Raw genomic sequence first — 23,412 nt, 5'->3', positions numbered from 1 at the left:
TACTACATAGGGTTATGCTTTTGAGTTTTTACACACAATGCTTCTATTTTCTTGGAACATAGTAAATCTTATTTACTTGGTATGATGGTTAATATTACCTACGTGAAAGGATCTAGAATTACCCAGGAGATGGGCCTCTGGCCAAACATATGGGGAATTATCTTGATTTTGTTAATTGAGGTAACAAGACCTACCCACTGTGGGTGGTGCCATTCCCCTGGCTGTGCTCCTAGACTGTTAACAGAGAAAAGAAACTGAGCAGCAGCTTGTGTTCAGCCCTCGCTGCTTCCTGACTATGCATGTGATATGACCAGCTGCTTCAAGCTCTGGGAGCTTTGATCTCCCCATTATGATGGACCCTGAAACTATGTATCGGAATAAACCATTTCTTCCTTAAATTTCTTTGGTCAAGGCATTTTGTCACAGCAACATTAAAGTAACTAAAGCACCTGATGATGAGTCACGCTAGTCACACCAGAATTCTCTCACAATCCTTAGGCTGTCTATGGTATGCCCCGCGCTAACTCTGCATGCTCAGCCACTGCTCCCTGCCACAAAACCATCAGGTTATCTGCTGTGTGTGTGAGCCCTATATGCCTATTTATAGCTGCACAGATCACATTACACTCAAGGGCTAGCTGCATCTGTGCTTCCCTGTTCGAGTACGACTTAATTATTTGCTCTTCTAGCAAGCAATGAACATGTTCCAAGCTCCCAAACTTCAGGGACATGTTTTCTTTCCTTGACTTACTTCCAATGAAAGCCGTTGGACAGATTTCAGCAATGGACACATCTACTTTTCCTTATTCTCCTTCCATCTGCTTAAGGCCCTAAGAGCTCAAGTTCAGGATAGCTGTAGCTCTTAGTCAATGTCTGTGAAAAATAACTGAGAACAAACAGTAACGGATCAGCTTATATCTGCTCAACATCACCCACTGGAAGATAGAACAGCTTGAATGAATCTAGGGCCAGGTCACTTGGTTTCCACCCTGCTGGATCTTTAACATTTTCTTCTTTGTGTAGAGATGTGTTTGCAAAAGACAGGCTTAACAACTGAAATTTTTGAAGTTTATAAGTTGACAGTGACTATTTTTTAACTTTCGAAAGACTATAAAAATTGGCAAAGGTATAAGATCCAGCAGTGGGGTAGGTTTTGTACTGATTTTAAAAACAGCGATGAAATTCCCTTCTACCTTCAATAAGTACACAAAACCAAACCATCCTCGTCTTGTCTTTGACATTTGCACTTGTTTGGGATCCTTTTACCCAAGGTTTCTCCATAATCCTCCATGGCCAGTGACCTAGTCAAGGCATAGTATGAGATAAACTCACTGGTCTGCTCAATTTTTTCCCCACTGTGAAGCATCACTAAGAGGAAAGATGAAATGTGACTGGTAAGATTTGATATAAGTTAACCTCCTGCCTTCAGGCATCTTCGCCCCTGTTCTTGGTCCTTCTGATGTTCCTCAAATGTGTCAGCTCTGTTCCACCTGAGGACACTAGAATAGGCACCCTCCAGCTCAACACCCTTTTCTCTAATCTCTGTGTGTGTTTCACTCTTTTCTCCTCCTGGTTTATCTAGATAGATTTCAGTCTCTGTGATTAACGGTCTCATTTGGATACCTGAATTCTTCTTCATTTTCTAGAACTCCTTATTCAATAAACTGACTTTATTATCTACAGCTACTACTGAAGCATTTCCCATCAGACCACACGTTCTTCTCGGTCCATGCTTGCCTAGGGGGTTTCTTTCGGTGTATGACATCACTTAAAGCAAGACTGTTGGTCTTTGGTTTTGACAATAATCCTTTGTGGTTTCTTTAACTGTAAAGTCTGCTTTCCCTTCTGAACAGAGAAACAACTGCATCTCTTATTTATACAGTTGCAGGTGATGCATTTACTGTGTGTGCAGCCTGCTGACTACTCCGGGGGTATAGGCTGGGTCCTCTCTCTGTATAAATATGCCTTGGCAGTTAGTATGTATCTACTATGTGCTTAATTCATGGCAGTGGAGTTTGTGGTAAGTGGCTAGTTTAATTGTTTATTCATAGTCGCCAATAAAATAAAGGAATGGAGACAAATCCTGACTGCATACTGTGAACTGGTGTTTTCAGAGCCTATTGCCATGAAAATTTAAAGGAGGGATTATATATCTTCAATGAGGGGGTCAGGAAAATAAATAGCTATGTGACAAACATGATTTCATTAATATTTTTACATTTATTTATCATATGTATGTTTGTCTGTGAATATGCAAATGCCATGAAGCACATGTAGACATCAAAGGATTCCTTTTGGGGGGAATTGATTTTCTGCCTCTACTATGTGGCCTCCAGAGAGTGGATGTCAGGTTCTCACTCTTGGTAGTAAGTGCCTTTACCCACTAAGCCAGCTCCTGGGCCTCAAGAACTATTATTTTTTTTAACCCGTGAGTTTGGGATCTATCTACCATAGTAGCTAATGTTTACTAAGCATTTTCTAAGTGTTTAGTACATAGGCGAAAAATTTTATAAACATTTGCTTGTATCTTAAGCAAACATAAGAACAGGAACTGCAACTCTTCCTACTTTGATTAAAGAGAGGCCCAGGAAAATCCAATAATTATACCCTGTGGCTATACTGATATTAAATAACAGGCTTAGGATTTGAACTCAGAGAGTTTAACTGCAGAGTCCTTGACCTAGTCTATACTGTGGCTCCTGGGTTTCTTTCCTGGTGAGTGTCCCTGCATTCGTAGGAAACATTTCATTACATTGTGTGTATGCATCCCTCTGACAACACTTATGAAACATTAACCAGGGAATGTAACTGACTGGTAAATATTATGATGCTTTCTTTTTTAGACAGGGTAAACATTGAACTTGAGGATTTTTTCAACAAACTTATTTGTTGCTTGAAAGTAGTAAACCATTATACGGTAATTTTAAAGACATTAGATCTGTTTTCCTATTTCATATATCAGACTTGGGAAGTTTGACGTGGGTGGGATGTGTATGTTTGTGTGTGTATACATTTTTGCATATTTTCTGGCATCCCATATACAGTGGTACTGAGCAGGCACTCAGCCAAGAGCTAGTGCGGCTGCTCTTCATAGACAGCTTCCTCCGACAGTGAGATGGAACATGGAGCACCTATGCATGTTGCCTTATGTCTGCACAGCATTATTAAACCCACTCCATAGTATTTCGGTGGAATCTTCCAAACCATTATGCAGAGCTTTTTCCTGCTGCCTCTTCTTTAAGAATCATGGGACCCATCACTCTTACTGTTTCTTCAGTGTGCACTCAGGCTCATTTTCTGTACTCCAGACACAGCACTGGAGAAAACCCACAGGAACTCAGTGGACACCTGGATAGTCATAGGAATCTCTCCATTTACCAGTTGTATGAACTTGGAAAGATTAGCACCTTGAAGTCAAAGTTTCTGCTTGTGTGTGTGTGGGGGGGGTATTGACATTAATATCAAATTTATGATGTTCCCACTCAGGGAGGGAAGTGGTCTAGGTTTCTCCTGTTTAGAGAAAACTATGCCTGCCGAAGTATAATCAAGAATAATTTCAGGGGAAATAGAGGACTTGAGCACAGGCTTGAGTAATTGTGTACAAAGACATTCATCACTCTCTAGGCCTTAGAATTAACCTTTTCATCTTTGTGAAAATCAATTGAAGTTTAATTTAATTGGGCATTGCATGGCTTTTCTTGGGAAAATGTTAACAAATGCCTGTTCATCGTTGATAGGATACCAACGAGAAGCCAATGTACTGTATTCCATCCAACGCTGGCTTGTTGAACTAAAGAATTTATTGTGGTTACTCACAGGAACATAAGTCAGGGGTTGCTTACAGGAGGATGGTCCAGGACTTTTCCCAGAGGGGGGCAGCAGTGATTCAAAGACAGCTGCATCATCAAGGAGCCCACCTCAGGATGAATAATAATTCACAAAAGTTGTATTCAGGAAGCCCCTTGATCACGTTATCAGCAGCTCCACTGAAGAGTGTCCTGTCCCCAACTTATACAATTGTTTACTGCTTGTATAACTTTGTAACACAAATGTGTGAATCTGTCACTTCCTGAGCTTCTTGGGTCTTACAGGTTTCACAGGTTTCCTGAGCTGCATACTGGTTTTTAGCTTCTTGAGTCATATGGGCCTTCTTTCTCCAGGAGGGAATGGTTTAGTTTGGAGGAAATGGATAAACAATGGAATTTGGAACTCCACTGAAATAGGAGGGGGGATTTCTACTTTGGGGAGTTTGGAATTTTCACTTCTTGGTCCCTGATGACTGATAAATTTGGACGGGGAAATACCACCATTTCATGTGCAAAAGGACATAGCTCCTGTCCTGTCATGCATTCTAATGCTCTTGAACAATGCTATCACAGAATCGTCTAGAAGAATAAGATCAGAACCTCTAATGTTAGAACATTGGAATCAATGTTCCCTAGAAATAACCTGGATTATAGATTTAGGCATGAAGCAGAGTTAATAGAGTATTTACATAGCCATGAAGGTAGCCCTGGGTTTGGTCCCTGGCATTACATAGAATAAGGTTTGTTGGTACACACCAATAATCTCAGCAATTTGTAAGTGGAGGGAAGAGGATCAGAAATCCAAGGTCATCTAGCTACCTAGTGAGTTTGAGATCCATCTCAAATAAAGTGCAGTTGTGTTTAAGAACAGTGATTTATTCTTCATCGTGTTCCTACATGAAGGCTTGCCAGTGTTTGGAAGATGACACTGCTTAATCTATCCCAGAGTTTCTGATCAGAAGGTTGGGGCCAGGTTTGGGGTGGTGGTGCTGATGGTTGTTGTTGGTGGTGGTGACATCTCTGCTAGGTTCACCCTCTGATTCTGATTAGAAGGTTGAGTCCAGGCTTGGGATTGTCTCTTCTATACCAACTTGACACTCTGAGTGGCATTGCCGTGGGGAAGCACTGGTCCAGCCTCCACTGTATAGTTTCAGCTACACAGGGATCTGGTTAGAATGTACATTTTGATTCCAAGAGTCTTGGATGGGGCCACACAAGCCTTTCCACAAAGCTTCAGTGGACAGTGGATGCAGATGATATCCAGTGAGCATGTCGGGGGTGTTGGCCCAGTGGCTGGTAAGGTTTAGAAAGCATCAATATTCCCAAAGAGCTTGCTCTAACCTTGGTCTCTTGGATCCAAGATTGATTTTCAACATTTCTGCACAATAAAAATCATCGGCAGAGTTAAAGAATATTCGTTTTTTTCCTGTCACAGAAATTTTTATTTAATTGATATGGCTGTGACCTAGGCATCAGAATTAAAAAATAAAAATCCCCCTAGAATGCTGTGATATATAGCAGTTTGTGAACCAGTGAGCTAAACTTCTCTTGGGGGATTTCACTTCTGAGGTTTGTGTTCCAAATTTGCATTATTTTATTGTACAACTTCATCTAAAAGTTTTAATTAGCTTAAAGTACAGAGATATTGTTGCGTTATCTCCTAGAATATTTTTTCAACATTTTATTTTTAAAGTTGATTATGAAGCTGGAAACTGTAAAAGTTCTACAGCGTGCAAAGATTTCCTGGATGCTTAGCTCTGCCCGTTGATCTTGGGGACTGACAGCTGTAGAGCAATGGACCCTCGTGTGTGTCCCGCCGGCTCCACTCAAGTCCCACAACATTCATTTTGCCTGGATTTGACACCTTCCTCTGGTGCTGTTTCAGGCATCTACCACACCGTGATTGATGATTACCATGGCTGTTGTCTGGACACCCCACTTTCATGCATACCAACATACTGAGGCCTAAAAGCCTTCTAGTTATGGAGCTACAAAAAGGAATTTGATACGATTCCTTCCATTTCTCTGAGCAGTAGAGGAGGTGGGACCTTCATGTAAAAACAAAACTTGATTTAAGATGCCTCTGGTACCACAGAGTGATCACATGAATCTTGAGATTTCAAAGATCAGAGATCCCCCAAAGCCATGTACTCAGCGGAGGTTAGTTTTAAATTGAATCTTGAAGAATAGGAACAGGACACATAAGCTAAGATTAGAAAAATCGAGTTTCAGATAAGGAAGCGGGCAATCACTTGGTGGAGAAAGCTCCTGCCAGGTTGGAGAAAAATGAACTGACTAGTTTGGAAGGAGATTGTGTGGAGGAGTTGCTGGGCCATGTTTCAGAGTGTCTCAGATTACATTTAGAGGAGTGGAAAGTTGCTGAGGTGGGAAACAGAGTCAATGACAGCTACTCAGTAATCGCAGGCCAGTGGGGGCAGAAGGCAAAGCATTGGGAACATTCCAGCTAGCCTTTAGAGCAGAGATGAGTCAAAGCCGAGTTTTTATGTAGAGAATTAGTAAGGAAGAAATTTGCATTTTATTTTAAAATCCCTTTTAATCTGTCCATTTGTAAAACGTCTTACCACATTGAATTACTTCTATGGACACTCCTAGTAGTTTTAGAGTGAGGCGGGCATATACTTATGCATGGTAGCTGATGTTAATGAGGCTCACAGTTTAGGTCTAGAATGTCTAAACTAGTTGACTCAAGTTGTCTTGCACTTGCTCTGTGTGATTGATTGGATCTGAGAATTAATGGTTCATATTTTATCACTGGAATATTTCAGGTCCCCAGAAAATTCTGTCTGAGGCTTCCAATTTTGCTCACCATTAGCCTATTTTTCTCACTGTTTTTACAAATACTTAGATTCTAATTACTTCCCTCACCTCTTATTTACGAACAACAGTATCATATTGTAGCCGCCAGGACTTAGGTTTCATCTCAGGGCATTTGTTAGCTGACTTTATGATCCTGGGAGAACCATATTTTTGCATTTTGATTTACTCGTTTGTAAATATGACCCTATAAAACACACATGGATTTTTAAAAAAAAATATTTAAACCTAACTACTGCAGTGACAAAGGTCACACCTGTCTCTTTCCCCAACTGCGTTATAAAGTACCTTGCTCAGTGTCTGGAATATGTACACTGCATTAGCGACTAAGATTAACAGGAAATAATATCAATATCAGTGGCAACACTGAGTGGAAGATTTGTGGGAGATATAATTGTACGTTCTACAGTGTGCAAAGATTTCCTGGATGCTTTGCCCTGCCCATTGATCTTGTGGACTGACACCTGTACTGTTCATTGAATTCTCCAAACTGGCTCAGAGACACATCCTCTGTAGAAGACAAATTGGCTGCGGAAGATGAGTAATGACAGGCATTTGCTTCCATTATCGGTAGTGATGTGCTTCATTTTTCATCCTAAAGGGAAAAAAAAGAAGACTCAGATTGAATTGACTTGTTAATTATGCAGGGCTTTTTCAATATCTCTGAGGTATCATGGAGAGGGTGATATGGCAATCTCGTCATTAAAAACCAAAGGCAGGCCCTCTCTTGGAACTCATGTGTACATATTTGCTAGCTTTTGTCAAAGCAGGAGATCACCATGTCGCTCATTTTCACCAGGCTGGAAATCTGCAATCTGTGCTGTCAGGCAGTGCTTAGAAGAAAAATCTCCGTCTCTAAGCCCCAGACCGCTAATCAGTTCCATAAGTCAACAAATTCAGCGGAGAGACTAAATCAGCCAGTGAGATTATTTGGCCAGTTGTTTATTAAAACAGGGCACCAGACTGAATGCATCGAGTCAGCACACTGGGAAGTATGTTGACTCTATAGTCTTATGTATGATTTTATTTAAAGTATATATTGTTTATGCCTTCTGGATCTGCATTTGTATAAGATGAAATACACAGCTTCTCCCTATCCCACAATATTTTAAGAAATCCCAGTTAAAACATGGGGTAGCAATCATCCAGTTCTCTCACCTCCAAAGCTCCAGATTTAGAGACAGAATAACAACAAACCAACTAGTGATGCTTCATGTTTTACCTTGATAGCCCGAGGTCCGGTTTGTTTTTATTTTACTATTTTAATTTATCTTCATAAAAGCTCAGTGAACTATACCATGCAAGCAGAAAAAAATCCTAGTCATCAAGGTCTCAAAGTTGGTAAGTATAAGAGTAATGGTCACAGCATGGACCCGTGGATCTGTTCCTCATTATGATCTTGTGGTCCTGACTTGAAAACTAAAGGAATGAATAGAGCCCTTCTTATTTTTCTCTTAATTTCTGTAAGAAATGCTACTTTAAAGAGGGAAATACAATTATTCGTGCTGCGATTGTGCAACACACTCTGGATACCACAAAATGCAAAAGTAAAAAGTTCAACATTTAATAGCTTGTCAAAGAAAATTACTAAAGCAGCTTGATTTAAGAAATGGAGCTCACCATTTACGCATACAGTAAAGCCTCATTCATGCAAATTTACATTAACCATAGCTAGAATAGTTTAACAGAATACAACTATTCTGAAAGATCATTGGCAAATAAATAATCTATTTCTTACTCTTGGAGGTACCAAGCTTACAGAGACACCCATGCAAATACAAAAACTTGAAAAAGATGTGCAATAGGTGTTGTGTGTAGAGTACTGCAGGATGGGATTGATGGATCAATAATCAGTTTGAATAAGTAACCAAGTCTCATTCTCCCATAATTTATATAATCACCTTTGCATTGAAGGATAGAAGCCTTCTGTATTTTTTTCTTGCTGAACATTTAACAATGACATTTTATTATCGAGAACAGAAAAAGGTTGCAGAATTGACGTTAGTGGGTGATAAACTAAATACTAAAGACAAATATTAATTTCATGACTAAAGAAATAATAGTTGAGCAGCTTACAAATATTATAGAAAACTGCAATTATAAATATTTCCATAGTCTTTAGGATTGAGGTAGAAAACAACTGGGTACCTGCTTGCTTTTAGGTTAAGGCTTCATTATCATAGGATGCTATTCATCCTTATCAAAATGTCTTTGCTGAAAACAGTTTAAAATCTAGAAAAAAATTTAGTTTTAAATATCTTCATTCTCTCTCAGTGTCTTCCACTTAGGTTCTAATGGGTCATAAGATTTTTTTTTCTCAATGCCCACCCAAAAAACTTCAACCCGAGTTTGAAATTGGAAATGCAATTGTGATTTTTTTTATACCAGTTCATTATTACCAGCCACAAAGATATTGTTCTTAGAACTTATTTATGGGGCCAATGAGATTGCTCAGTGGGTAAAAATGCCTGCTACCAAGGTTGACAATCAAATTAAATCCCTGGGACTCACGTGGGGGACGAAGAGAACCAACTCCTGTAAATTGTCTTGCAACCTCCATATGTAAGCCTGAACATAAGCTTCCACACAAAAGCATGCACACACAAAATATAACTAAGATGGAATTTAGAATGTTATCCGGGAATACACACTGAATTTGTACCTTTTGGGGGAGATTTTGCTGGGATCTTTTTTCTTTCTTCTAACTTCCTCTCTTTTCATCTACCCTCTTTCTTGTTTGTGACTTTATTGGCTGAATCGTGTATATTTTGTTTATATGGTTTGGATTTATTGTTATTTTCTTGTCACTTGAGGCATATAATACACAGGTGAAAATTAAATAGAAAATAGCATAGCAATTTTACAAAACAATATTTTTTTTATTCCAACATCATTTTGAAAGATGTATGTGTTAGTTAGGGTACTCTAAAGGAACAGAACTCAAAGGATGAATGTGTGTGTGTGTGTGTGTGTGTATTAAGCTAAGTAATCTTTAAAGTAACAGCCACAGCAGAATCATAGCTGAGTCCTTAGAGTCTGTAGTTATGTGTTCCTTGAGGCTGAGTGACTCAACAGTCTGTGTAATCCCAGGATGACTCTCCCTTGGGAGTGACAACCCACAGTTGCTCTATCCACAAGGCTGGGTGTCTCAGGAATTCCAATCCTGTGCAAGAAGTACAGAACATTCCTGGAGAACTGCTGGTCTTTAGTCTACAATGTAAGCTTGGAAATGAAATGCTTCTGCTATAGGGAAGGAACCAGCAGCCCCCTGGAGGCAAGAAGGCAGCTGGAGCAAGCAAAGGTTGAATGATCTCTCCTCCACCACACCCTTTTATCTGAGCTGCTGCAGAAGGTGCAGCCTACAATAGAGGCTTACCAAACAGTTCAAGACAACTGGGGCAGTTCTTCAGTTGCGGCTCCCTGTATAGGTGATTTTATTTGTGGCAAGACGACATTAAAACCAATCATAACAACCCATAATACCTTGATTATGACAAATTCTGCAAGCTATCCCCTTCCTTTTCATTCCTTCCAATTTTTCATTACTGTGTAAACACTGAGGTATACTGACATACAGCATACAGATGTTCCCTCGAGGAGGCCCATGCATTCTGTGTCCCACATCTCAGAATATATGGGGTTTCTTTTTTCTGTTATATTCCATATTCAAATGTATTTCATGTTCAGTAAATTATTAACTTCAATTTTTCTTGCATAGTCAATTATGGAAATATGACCTAGAAAAGATATGAATAAGCAAGCTAGAGAATGCTGATCCATTTATTTATTCAGAAAATGTTAAATAACAGCTTCTTAGACCAACGTTCCATGTTAGGCCACATGAGTAGCAATAAAATTTTCCAGTGCATTCAAGTGAAAGAAAACCTTAGGAGGATTCTCAGAGGAAAGTGTATTTACTGGAGATTGCATGTGTTGGACTCACTACTACTCATCCCTTGCACATACAGGACACTTGGTATATTCTAAATGTACCACAGATCTTTATAAAAGTAATAGATAGTTCTAAATCAAATATATTTTGTGGGTACTGAGAAAGTTCTGTATACTTATATTTAATCACATATGAAGAACACAAACTGTGATCACGTTGCCAGGCACTACTTTGCAGAGGTGCCCTCAAGAGATTTGCAGTCAGGAATGGAGGTAGATAGGTAAACAAATTTTTCTAAGGCTCATTTCCAACATGCATCATGGAGGAAAGGGACTCACTATCTCTGACGAGCTTCTGCAGGACTCAGGTGGAGTTAAAAAAAAATTAAGGTTTGAAGAATGAAAAGATGGGGCTGGAGAGCTGAATCGGTGGTTAAGAGTGCTTTCTCCTCCTCTAGATGACCTGAGCTCAGTTCCTAGTACCCATGTCTGGGCAACTCATTGCCACTTGTAACTCTAGTTCTAGGTGATCTGACACCCTCTTTAGGGATTCTGTATGCACTTTCACACACATGGTGTGCATTCACGTAGACACAAACACACCTCTAAAAACCAAATGAAAAGGATTATCTACATTTACAAGTGGAAAGACAGTCTTTTCAGGAAGAGACAGAAGATAAAAGGAAGTCAAAATCAATTCTAGCTAAAAAGCCAAGAGGAAGTTAGGAAATGGCAAAAAGCTGTATTTTTCTAATTATAGTGGAAGGAGTGGGTGACAGGTGATAAGGTATAAATTTAGGATGGTGTCAGGTTGTAAGAGATGGGGACAGAGGAAACAGTAGAGGTTTTTAGCAAGAAAATGCCAAGAGCAGATGCTATGAAGAATGATGTGGAGTCCAATACCCTTGTTACTAAAGGTATTAAGGATGATGATCACATTCAGTAGTAATCCTCAGCTAGAGTGAAAGGCTTCTGTGAACCTGCATATACTCTAGATGAGGCAGAAGTAAGGCTCTTGCCACTTTTTGAGATTTTACGGGGCAAGATGGAGACCTTTCACAAAAGCAGTGCTGAAGTGCTGAGCTCTGTCTCTGAGCCCAGATGAATAGATTTTTTAGTTCTTAGCACTGGAAAGTCTTATTTAAAGTTGTTTACTGAGTCTTTGCAGTAAGGGCTAAGTCTGCAGAAGCATTCCACCTGAGAGCCGTTATCACTTTTTGGTTGATAGAGGACTCTCTCAGTTTGTGCTAGCAACTCAGCGGTATTTGTGATTTCCTTAAGCCCCTCTTGGAGGGGAAGCCTTTGAATGGCTTTCCCCCTCCAATTCAGCTCTCTTCCTTAGGGGATCATTTTTCTCAGTTTTTCTCCCCATTCATTCTCACAAGGACCATCATTTAATTTGTTATTTCCCTGCAGATGCTTTTATTTACAACACATAAGTACCTTGCATTTAGTCTGTGCTTTGCACACTAATTCTGCTTTCATTAGCAGTCTCCATCAGGATTAGGGAAGGTTTCGAATTACATAGACTTAAGCAATAAGGGCCTTTTCTCTCCTAGAAGCAAGGTTTAGTAATTGAGTGCTGGACGGCTGCCACACTCTCAGAACTCTCTGGGACTCTGCTTCTTCCACTCCTCAGCTATCACTCACTTGGGAGTAGCCTTTGTTTTTAAGTCTGAGGTGATCCAGGTGCTCCGGTCCTCCCCACTGAAACAACACAAGACAAAATGTTGAGAAGAGATAGTGAAGGAAACCATGTCGTTTCTTGGGAAGGGTTCTTTAAACATATCCAGATCTGTCTACCTGTGTCAAATAGTGAGTCTGTAAGAGCTAACTCTAGCCATAGCACATGTAGGAAAATCATCTAAGACACATCTTGGTTTGTCAGATGATAAGACAAGAGCCTTGGAAATTAAAGTTCAAATGGTACAAAGAAGAAACACAGCTTTTAGACAGGTATCTACACCAGTGACCTAGAAATCTTCTGTTTAGCATCACTGTCACCTCAGTTACCTCTCTGAATTAGTTTGTCTTAAAAACTGATGCAACATGCCGGGCAGTGGTGGCTCACGCCTTTAATCCCAGCACTTGGGAGGCAGAGCCCAGGAGGATCTTTGTGAGTTCGAGGCCAGCCTGGTCTACAGAGTGAGATCTAGGACAGGCACTAAAACTACACCAAGAAACCCTGTCTCCAAAAACCAACCAACCAACCAAACAAACAAAAATTGATGCAACCCTCATTCTGCCAGAAATTCCTCATGCCATTTATGATTTAGGATCAAATATAATTAGTGAGTTTATAGGCGTCTTGAAAATGCACAGATATGGAAGGTCATCTTTTGAAGCGCTAAGCAAGGTGCTGAGTATAAACTAAGAGAATTACTAAGGAACTATGCTGATTTTTTTAACCTATGTCAGATCATAATTTATGAGAATTATTAAATATTGGCCTAGGGAGATGGCTCAGTGAGTAAAGGGATTGGAGTACAAATGTGAGAACCTGAATTCGAATCCTTGGAACCCATATAAAGCTGGGTGTGAGAATGTGTAGCTAATCCCAGAGTTCCTGTGTTGAGATGGGAGGTGGAAATAAAACTTATAAGCTTGCAGACCAGATAACCTGGTGAAAGCAGCTGGAAACAAGCCAGAGACGCTGCTTCAAAATAAGGTGGAAGATGCGCACAGACAACCAGGGGTGCCCTCCGGCCTCCACATGTGTACTGTGGCATGTGTGCACCCCCCCATGCACATCAATCATCCACATACACAAAAGGCACTATTTACTGTTAATGTTAAATAACTCTATTTGTGAGACACTCTTAAGAGCATAGTACATTGTGTGTGTGTGTGTGTGTGTGTGTGTGTGTGTGTGTGTGTGTGTGTGTGTAGACTTGCACACTGTATTGTGATCCTGCCTTTACAGGTAGGAAAACAACACATGAAGGGTGTAAGGAGCTCAAAGCCATGTGACTCTGAGTGGCTTTTCTAGAAACCTCCACCTTCAAAACTCTCATCTTTTCATCTGTGTTGCTGCTGAAGTCCTCATGTGTCATACTTCTCTTGTCCATTTGGTAAAACCCAAATCTCTATGATTAGAAAGATGCTTGTTTATTTAACATGTTGTGCTTTCTTATGTCTCCCAAGAATGAACCCCAACTTTCTTCTCTTTTCCTAAGGGCCAGCTTCAGTCTTGTGTTCTGCGTTTAAAACATTTCCTAAATATCTCAGGCCACAAAGACCTTCCATGTTTTCCCCGGAACTTCCATAACATACAAACTATATACAGAGAAGCATGTAGTCATTTGATTATAGAAATAAATAGTACACTGTATTAGGTTACTCCGTGTATCTTAACTTTGTCTTCTTAGGCAGACTGACTTAGATTTCTTAAGCAATTTAAAATGTGCAAGATCAATGTTGAGCCTATAGGAAGAACTAAAATTAGCTCAGCTCTAAACTGAATCAACAATTAATCCTTAAGCAACAGTTATAACATAGTCTACATTTCCAGGACAAATGAGAAAACAGGTTCAAGGAGGGAGTGACTTAGCCAGTGTCAGCAACTAGGAATCCAGTCCTGTTCCAGGAAACCTGTAGTCTAAGACTTGATCCTCTGCAAGCCTCAACCGAACACTTGACTAAAATCCCAACACTGTACATGCTTGTGTCTGTGATGTGTGTGTAGATAGCTTACTGTCTCATTGAAAAAACCCAGGTGGAAGCAATTGGGTTAACTGATGGACGTACTCTGTTAAACTTTGACAGTGTCAAAACTGAAGGAATTTTATCTGTAGAGAGGGTAGATGAGCTCTGCTAGTCCGTTTATTAAAGAGAACTATAAGGAATTCTTGTTACAAATGTAGTCAGGAGATATTTAATGTCTCCCTGAAATGCTATTTATAGAGTGTAACTAGGTGGGTGGTGGGCTTTCCTCTTATATGTGAAGCAAATATTTCTAGGGTCATATTTTCTGCTGATGGTCATTCTGTAACCTCAAAAGCGGCTGGACCCAGGGCCATGATGAATACTTCATAACAAGAATTTGCTAGAAGACACATAGGATGTAGTCTTTGTCTTTTCTGGTCCATGCATTCGCTGTCCTCTGAATGGATACATTAGCTTAGTATTTTGGGTTACAGGCAACTTGAACACATGAAGACAACATTATTCCTGTTTGATTTTAGGTTGTTTCAACCAACTTGCCAACTTTGATGTTTTATATAGTATATTTTTCTTTAGCTATGGCATCTATCTGTTGTTGCTCAAACTATCTATAAATTGCCTGTCCACTTGTCTTAGTCACTGTTCTATTGCCGGGGAGAGACACCATAGCTAAGGCAACTTATAAAAGAAAGCATTTAATAGGGACCTAGTTCACAATTTCAGAAGGTGAGTCCATGACCACCATGGCAGGGAGCAGAGCAGCTAGCATGTGGACATGGCGTTGGAGCAGTAGCTGAGAGCTCACATCTGATCCACCAGTAGGAGGCAGAGTGAGTGAGACTGGACCTGGCATGGGCTTTTGGGACCTCAAATTCCATCCCCAGTGACACACCACTCTTCTTCCAATAAAGCCACACCTCCTAATCCTTCCTCCCACAGTCAGTCCACCTGCTAGGGACCAAGCATACACATATATGGGCATTTGGGGCCACTCTCATTCACACCACCACATCATTTATTATTATGTCTTCATTTCCATGCAAAGGTTCAAAATATCTAGACAAGGTCTCCCTACTGTTGCTCCATGTTAGTCCATGATCGTAGTCACTGTCTGTGCTCAAGACCTTTTCAGGGTCACAGCAGGAAGACAGAAACAGTCTTCTATCATGTTCTAACGACTGTATTTTACTGTTACTTAGGACCAATGGTTGCTTTTATTATTGAGAGATTATTGCTTCAAGTTGTGTGTTAGAAAAATATCCTGTAATACTTGCTATGTTTATTTCGGGGAGCAGGGATTCTAGACACTCCAACCTATTAAAGACTCTTAAAGTCCTTCTATTTTAACATTTTTGTACCAGTTGGGTCACGCATCTCACTGGAACTTCTGTGAGTCATTGATGGTGTTGTAGAGACAAACCAAGGTAGTTTAGTTCCCCTTGTTTTAATTCCCCCTCCATCCCTCCCTCTCTCTCTGTTTCCCCCTCTCTCCCTTCCTCTCCCTCTCCCTTTCCATCACTTTTTCCAATAAATAGATTTTAACACTGAAAATTGTAAGGACATTGTAAAGAGCAAGACGATTTATTTGCAAGGTCATCTTGACCTGTCTTTCTTCTTCTTCTAGCCCTCTTCAATCTAATTCCTGTGGGACTGCGTGTGGTGGCCATCCAAGGCGTGAAGGCCAGCCTCTATGTGGCCATGAATGGGGAAGGCTATCTTTACAGCTCAGTAAGTAACTCTGTGTGTGTGTGTGTGTGTGTGTGTGTGTGTGTGTGTGAAGCAATCATTGTTTTAAGGAACTGATATCACCCTATATTTTAAAACTGGTTTTCAGGATTATTGCAAGGATTTTTCCATTTGGGTGTTAAAAATCATGTGCCAGTGAGTGAAGATGAACCAGTTACTTGCATTGTTATGAATTTTTACATCTAGTTTTGACTTTCAGAGAATGAGGTCTGGAATTTACCTGTCTGTTCAATTCAAGGAGTAAGACACTCTCTCTTTCCCTTGTTAACTCCTCTTCAATGACAGATGGCTTATAGAGCGTCTTCTTTATCTTATAGAGAAAGAATTTTCATAGACTTTGCTTTTGTTTGTGCTTCATAAGTCCATGGAGTATCCAGTGTGTCATATTCTCTAATTTACAGACATTATCTAATTTAAAGACAATGGATTTGTATAATGAATTCTGGATTAGGAACAATGACTTTAGTGTATTATGCACATGTCAGCATTTTGTGTGTGTGTGTGTGTACAAATAACTTTTCCACTTTATCTTAATTTCTGGACCTTTAAAGGGTTGGTGTTGGTGCCTCCTTTGTATAATATCTCTTCAAATCTACAAATAACTAAGTGTGTAGTAAAAGTGCTGTATTGTGAAAACAGACACATTTTTAAGCATATAAGAAACATTTTAAAGTTAGAATTATCCTGGTTGTTCTGTCTCAAAAATATTAATTCATGCACTGAAAAGATGTAGGTTTTCTGAATAATTTATGTTTTTCATATGGGAAGGGCCTGTTTGTGATTCATAAAAATCATCCTTTTGAAAACCACAGTTAAGGAGTTCTACCCATTCTGGTCATTGCACAGACTATCTAGGAAGTTCACTTGTGTTTCCCAGCTGTAGGTTAAACACTGAATTGCCATAGTAGACTTCACATAACTGTTAAGTGAGAATCTCATACATTATACTTGCTTATTAGTAATATAACTGTCATCATATTATATTAAAGCTGCTATCATATGAATGTTCCCTACAACCTATAATAAATATTGTGGTAGCAGATAGGCCAGTTACTCTGATGGGATTGTTACATATTGTTTGCCATTATTGCTATGGTCTCTCATAAATATGTATAATTACTGTGTTAGTTAAAACACAAAATAACTTGAAAGGTCAAAGTTTACGGTCTACTTCTGAGTATATTCAGATCTGTATGTCCACTTATATATGGCATACATGTGCACACATTTTCAAGTTGATGATCAAAATAATATTTAAAGATAGAAACATTTTCAGCTTAAATAACAAGCATTCATTTTTCATTCATCATGTTAGATATACTAATAGCTTTCATGTAATATCATCAGGAAGTCCCTTTAAATTTTTCTTTAAGTTTTTTTTTTCCCAGCAGCAGAGATTGAATCTATGCCTCACACATGCTAGTCAAGTGTTCTACCACTACGCTATGGCCCCAATCCCTTACAAATTCATTCAAAATAGAAAAATCAAAATAAGAATAAGGAATAGTACTATGTTGAATAATTCTAGTTAGCTAAACAGCCGTAACACAAACACTGACTGGACAAAAAAAACAAAAATATGGAGATGACCTGGGGATGGTATCAAAGATTGAATAAACCTGTAAAGGCTCAGATGTGATGGCATAGAACTTGTAAGGCTTGGGCCATTGAACTAGAGTTGATTTTATTGGCCAGTGGATTGTGTATAGAATGGATAGGGCAAAGCAGGGTGCAGGTTCATTCAGTTTTCAGAGTTGTATTCTTTCTATACTTCTTATTTAGAGGTGAAGCTAAATGCATGGATCTCAGTTCTGCAGGACGGAGAGGTTTTAAAGAAACTTGCAGTTTCGATTACAGTCCCGATTCTAAAATAAAGCCCAAACCTTTGTGAAGCCAGTAATCATCTCCTGAGTTACATCCTTTGCTGCCTAAGATTGCTTTTGTCACACATAGAATCGTAGCACTTTCTCTGCTAGGGTACCAAGAGCAAGTGTCCTACTATTCTAAGGAGATCATCGCTGGCATAGGCCAGCTGGTTCTATCGTCTCTCCAGGTCCTATCTCTGTCCCAGACTGATGGGGTGAATCCTGGTTTTAAACAGCCTCTAATGGGACTATAGGGACCAACATCAGAGTGTATGGGCTACATCGCACTCTGTACTCCGGTCTGTCTGTCTGGTGTGCTGCAACGAGAGACTGACACAGAGGTCCTGTGGTGAATTCAAAGGCAGGTGCTAGCCCCAGCTTTCCTGGGGGTGTGTTTGCCATGTACTAAAGCTTGAAGTTATTTGAAAAGCAGCTTCCTGTTTCCCATGACCAGTGCAGGAGAGCACATCAGCGAAGACCATCAAGAGATCCGTGGAGGGAGGATGGGTGGTGTACAAACTGAAGGAGTTCTAGAGAAACTGAGTCCAAGAGGAATGGAGTGATGCTATTGTGTCCATACTGTCATTTTCTGCTTTCTGTTTAGAGTTAAGCTGGGAGAACGTTCTCTTCATTCACTCATAAGCAGGAGCAAAGGAGAGTAGTGAAGGTGGGCTGATTGCTGGGTAGCTTGGATGGGGTTAAGGGTTGAAGTCTGTTCTCCAAATCCAGGCAAACTAATGTATATCTCCATCTCTATCTATATCTGTATCTCTATCTATTCTATATATCTATCTATATCATCTATATCCATATTCATATTTATCCATATCTATCTACATCTATATCTTTATCTATATCATCTGAATCTGTATAATCTATATCTATATCCATATCTATCTATACTATATATTATATAAATACAGACATAGATATATCTGACATGGTTTTTGATGTATCTAAATTTTTTAAATCATTGCATTTTGCATGTTTAAACGTACTTTGGTGTTTATCTTTTTAAACTCTCTTGCATCACTGAAATTTTCCCATTTTTCCTTTATTCTTCTAAACTTAGGCTACATTTCTTTTCCTTGAGTGATTGCATCTAGTTTTCAGTTCACATATATCCATGATTACATATATTGATAAATATTTTTCTGTATTTGTTTTCTATACATCTCATGAGCGATAGAATATTTTCTTGGCTATTAAAATCCATCTCACTAATTTGAATTAATGTATTTTAAGGTAAGTAATTTGTAGAGAGTTATTGCATTTTACCAGACTTAGAAAGTAATTTCTATGAACAGTTTTTGACTACGTCACGTCAAATTTAGTCTTGCTGTATTTACTGTTTCTCCAAACAACATATTTCATTGTTCTTTGTGGGGGCATCTACATGTAATGACTTCTTGTATAAGTATCTCTGTGTAACAAGTAATTTCCTACCTCATGAATCCATGCGCACTCTTCCTTCCATTTTTCCCTTTGGCTGTAGTTCATTTACTTGGAAGCAGCTCACTGGACTGCCATTTCCCCTAGCATCCATGAAATGATATTCCATTGGTTTCTGGCATCTGTTGTTGAATGTAGGAATTTGTTGTCAATTTAATATTTCCTTTTAGGTAATCTGTATGGAAACAGGAAAAAATATTTTCACTTTATATTTCCTGTTCTTAAACTGTCTTTACCTGTTAGAAATTTGTAATGAATTTACAATCCAGAAAGTTATAATTCTCCAATTCTAAAAAAAAAAAAAAAAAAAACTTGTATCCCTTATCCATTTTATCTATCAACTACACTTTCCAGTCTTTCATGCTATTTCTGTGATATAATATTCAAACTCATTGTGTTCAAATTTTAAGCTGTTTTGTGATTTCAGGCATGGTGTTTCTCATTTCTGAATGTTGAATGACTTCTATTAATATCATCCTATCCTTGATTTATTTCTTCCTGTGTTTGTTGTATGGCTTTTTCACTTTTCACAGGAAGTTATTAGCTTATCTCTCCAAGCGTTTCTAACATAATTGGTCAGTGTTTTCCATAGTTATGAATTCGTATTTTAGGTATCAATTTTCTTGAGTGTCATTTTATAGCCACATCCAGGCTAGCTTTTAGAATTAATTCTTTAAGTGTTCTGGGTTTTGGCTTTGGGGCATGTTCCTTTCCCTTTCTCTATGATAGTTCTTCCTCTGAGGTCTGGTGCTTTTGGGAAAGTTTCTACCCAGCCTCCAATATCCCTAGTTTAGAGTAATTTTAAGGCATTCCCAAGATGTTATCCTAGGGGAACAGTTGGGTGAGTGCCAGAGCCTGGGCTGAGGTGTAGTTTGGGCTAGTTGCTCTTGTTGTAATGGACTGCCTTGAGTTTTTAGGAAGGAGCATCATCTTTATTTTTTTTCACTACAGGGTACTCCAGTGCAGCTCATTCTATGATTAGCTAGTCAGGCTCTGGTCCTCACTTTACACGGAAGAATTTTAGTTCATTCAGCTAACTAGAGAGAGCCCTAGGCCAATTGACTTTCTTCAGGCCAAGGAGCCAGGCTTGCCTGAAGCTGCCGCTGGTGTAGTGCCATTTCTATTCCATGGGAATGTTATGCTTGTGTTGACAGTGCTGATTGTGGCAGAGATGGTTAGGCCTTGAGTTTTGTGTTCTACTGGCCTTGCCCTCTATTTGGAAAGAGGGTGCATGATACTGTGAACAAACAATGGCTCTCTCTTTCTCTGTCTCTGTCTCTCTCTCTCTCTTTCCCCTGTGGTTAAAAGTACATAACATAAATTTTCCATCTTAATATTTTTGCGTGCACTTTACTGTTAACAATGTCTACACTTTGGACAACAGATCTCTATACCTTTTTTCTATTGTAAGAACTAAAGTTGCATGCCCCTTATAATCATTTTTCCTTTTCTCCTCCCCAAATTTAATTCACTTAGCAGAATATTCTCATTTCATCTGTGTTATAGCATGCAATAGGATTACTTTTGTCTTAAAAACTTAAATTTTCCATCGTGTGTATCTTTTTGCCCATTCATCTGTTGAAAAGCATTTAAGTTCCTTCTACTTCTTGGTTATGGGATTAATGCTGCAGTGAACACCAAGTTACAAATACGTCTTCAAAAATCTTTTCATTTCTCTGGGTATATGCACAGAGACAAAGCTATTAGACCAAATCACTCTATTTTAATTCCTTTGTGGACCCTCATACTGTCTTCCATCCATTGGCCCTGTTTTGTATTGCTACCAACAATGCACAATAGTTCAGATGTCTCTTCCCAGTCCAATACTTGACATTTTCTAAATTAAAAAAAAAAAAAGAATTTTTTTTGACATTAGTCCTTGCCCCACTTAGGATATGCCCAAGTATAGTCTGCGTTAAGGTTTGCTTCTCTATGTCCCAGAGCTTATTGACGTTTCATGTGTCTATTGTGATGTCTTCTGCATAGCATCCTGGGAGACTAGCATATTTAATTCCTTGGGCAGTTTTTTTTTTTTTTTTCGTTTGTTGCTTGGTTTACTGTTTGCTGCTGAGTTAGAGCTTGCTTATCTATGGTGGCTGGTTACTCTTTGTCAACTATAACTTGGAAATATTTTCTTTCACTTTCTAGGTGGCCTTTTTACTTTCTTGGTCGTTTGCTGTGCAGAAATTTTAGTTGCTGAAGTTCTACAGACTTTCCCTCTGTTCCCTTTTTTCCTCAGTGTCATTTGAAGAGACTGTTGCTGAATTTGATGTTGTGAAGCTTTGCTTCCAGTTGCCTTCTAGAAGCTTTAATTTCAACTCTCATATTTAAGTCTTTCGCCTATTTTGAGTGAATTTTTAAAAATATATTTGAAAGGGTCTTTTTCATTCCTTTGCATATGGCTATGAAGTTTTCCCAGTACTGTGCACTGAAAATATGTCTCTCTTTGTGTGTGCCAGGATTATTCCATTAGAATACTGTAGCTGCTTCTATGTTTTAAGTTCAGAAATCAGGAGGCTAATTGCTTTAGTTGCTTTTCCATTTTTTTTGGGGGGGGGTTGTTTTGTCTTTTAATTTAATATGGATATTTTTGTTTTACCAAAAGGACTTTGAGATTTAATAGAAATGATATTGAATCTATAGTTTGCTTCAGGTAAATTTGGACATTTAAACAATACTAAGTAGTCTGGTCTATGAATTTGGGATGTCTTTCTACTTATTTGTAATTTCTGATTTTTTTATAGCAAGAAGTTTTTAAGTGTCTAAGTTTCTTACTTCTTTGATTAAATTTAAACCTTCTGTGTCTTTTGAAAGGGAGTTTAAAATAGTTTTAATGAAATTAAATAACACTTTGTTTTTAAGTAGAAAAAATAAAATCTGTTTCATACCCTGTGAAAGAACTGACTGAAATAGACATTTTATGTAATTTTTTATTATATACATAAATTACATTACATACCTATATGTCAAGTGTTCAATTTTTTTTGTGGTTTAACCTGTTCTGCCTTGAAGTTTAATCTGTTTTATTTATATACTTTATTCTCCTTGAGTTTTATAAATTTTAAAAATGCCTATAAAAACATCTAAACTTCTTAAATGGTTGTATTTAGGTGTGAGTCAAAGGAAGAAGGGATTATTTCACCGCATACAGAGGGAAGAGCTTAAAGACTAGCTTCTCTATAAATTTACTTCCATCAACATTTTTTTTTGGGGGGGGGTTTGAAACAGGGTTTCTCCATGTAGTTTTGGAGCCTGTCCTTGATTTTGCTCTGTAGACCAGGCTGGCCTCAAACTCACAGAGATCCACCTGGCTCTGCCACCCGAGTGCTGGGATTAAAGATGTGGCTTGGCCAACTTTTTTTTCATATTTAAGTAATTTGAACTGAAGTTTGTATATATGACCGAACTGCAGAGGGATATCATTAAGAATATGTTGTAAATCTACATCATTTTTATATTGTGGCTAGGACATTGGTGGTGCAATGTTTTTGCTAATTCCTGTGTAGAGTGGTATTTTTTTAAATAAATATTCAAGGATGGTACTGCAGTCCCATTGCTGACAGGATCATATTTTCCTTTTTCTGTTCTGAATCTGTGATATTCACAATCCTTCCAGTAGCCCAGCTCTAGTGTCAGCTGATATGGCCCTTCTTCCTACCTCCTACCATGTCCTTTCTCTCTTTCCTTTTTTTTTTTTTTTTTTTTTTTTTTTTCTGCCCCAACCTAGAAGGAAACAGTGAAAAAAGAAAGTTTGGAGCAGAGCTACTCTGGCATGTCAGCCTTTGGGAAGCTGACATGTAAGTGAACGGTTTGGACAACTTGAGAGCCTTGACATTTGCATCTGGAAAAAAAATTATACTTAAAATGCAATTTGAGTAATTTGCGTGTTAATGAGCAGTTTGGTGTACTTAGCACACATGTCACTGACATTTCATTGATTAATAATGATTAATATGTTTGGGAAAGCTCTATTTTTTATTGTAATTATTATCTATTTTGTAAACTTTAAGTAGTTATCTCCCAAATATGAATTAGGTAGTTTGTAAACGGATGGTCGTTTTCTTTAACTGAGAGATCAGTTAAGACGATGTGAACACTCTCTTTTATTGAATACTCCTTTAACCTGTAGTGGTTGTGTGTGGAACTACGGCAGT

At 38.7% G+C, this 23,412-nt stretch overlaps 1 protein-coding gene across 4 annotated transcripts in view; it reads left to right on the top strand.

The window, feature by feature from the left end:
• Fgf12 (fibroblast growth factor 12) overlaps window positions 1–23,412 on the top strand; it is a 524,714-nt gene that overhangs the window by 329,514 nt on the left and 171,788 nt on the right. For all 4 annotated transcript variants that reach the window (XM_015993290.3, XM_076548663.1, XM_006974465.4 and 1 more), the window contains one exon: window positions 15,820–15,923. In XM_015993290.3, the coding sequence (XP_015848776.1) occupies window positions 15,820–15,923 (104 nt within the window). The remainder of the gene's footprint in view (window positions 1–15,819; window positions 15,924–23,412) is intronic.

The sequence above is a fragment of the Peromyscus maniculatus genome, chromosome 12 (genome assembly GCF_049852395.1).
Source record: "Peromyscus maniculatus bairdii isolate BWxNUB_F1_BW_parent chromosome 12, HU_Pman_BW_mat_3.1, whole genome shotgun sequence".
NCBI classification, from domain to species: domain Eukaryota; kingdom Metazoa; phylum Chordata; class Mammalia; order Rodentia; family Cricetidae; genus Peromyscus; species Peromyscus maniculatus.
This window is presented reverse-complemented; position numbering and strand designations above follow the sequence as displayed.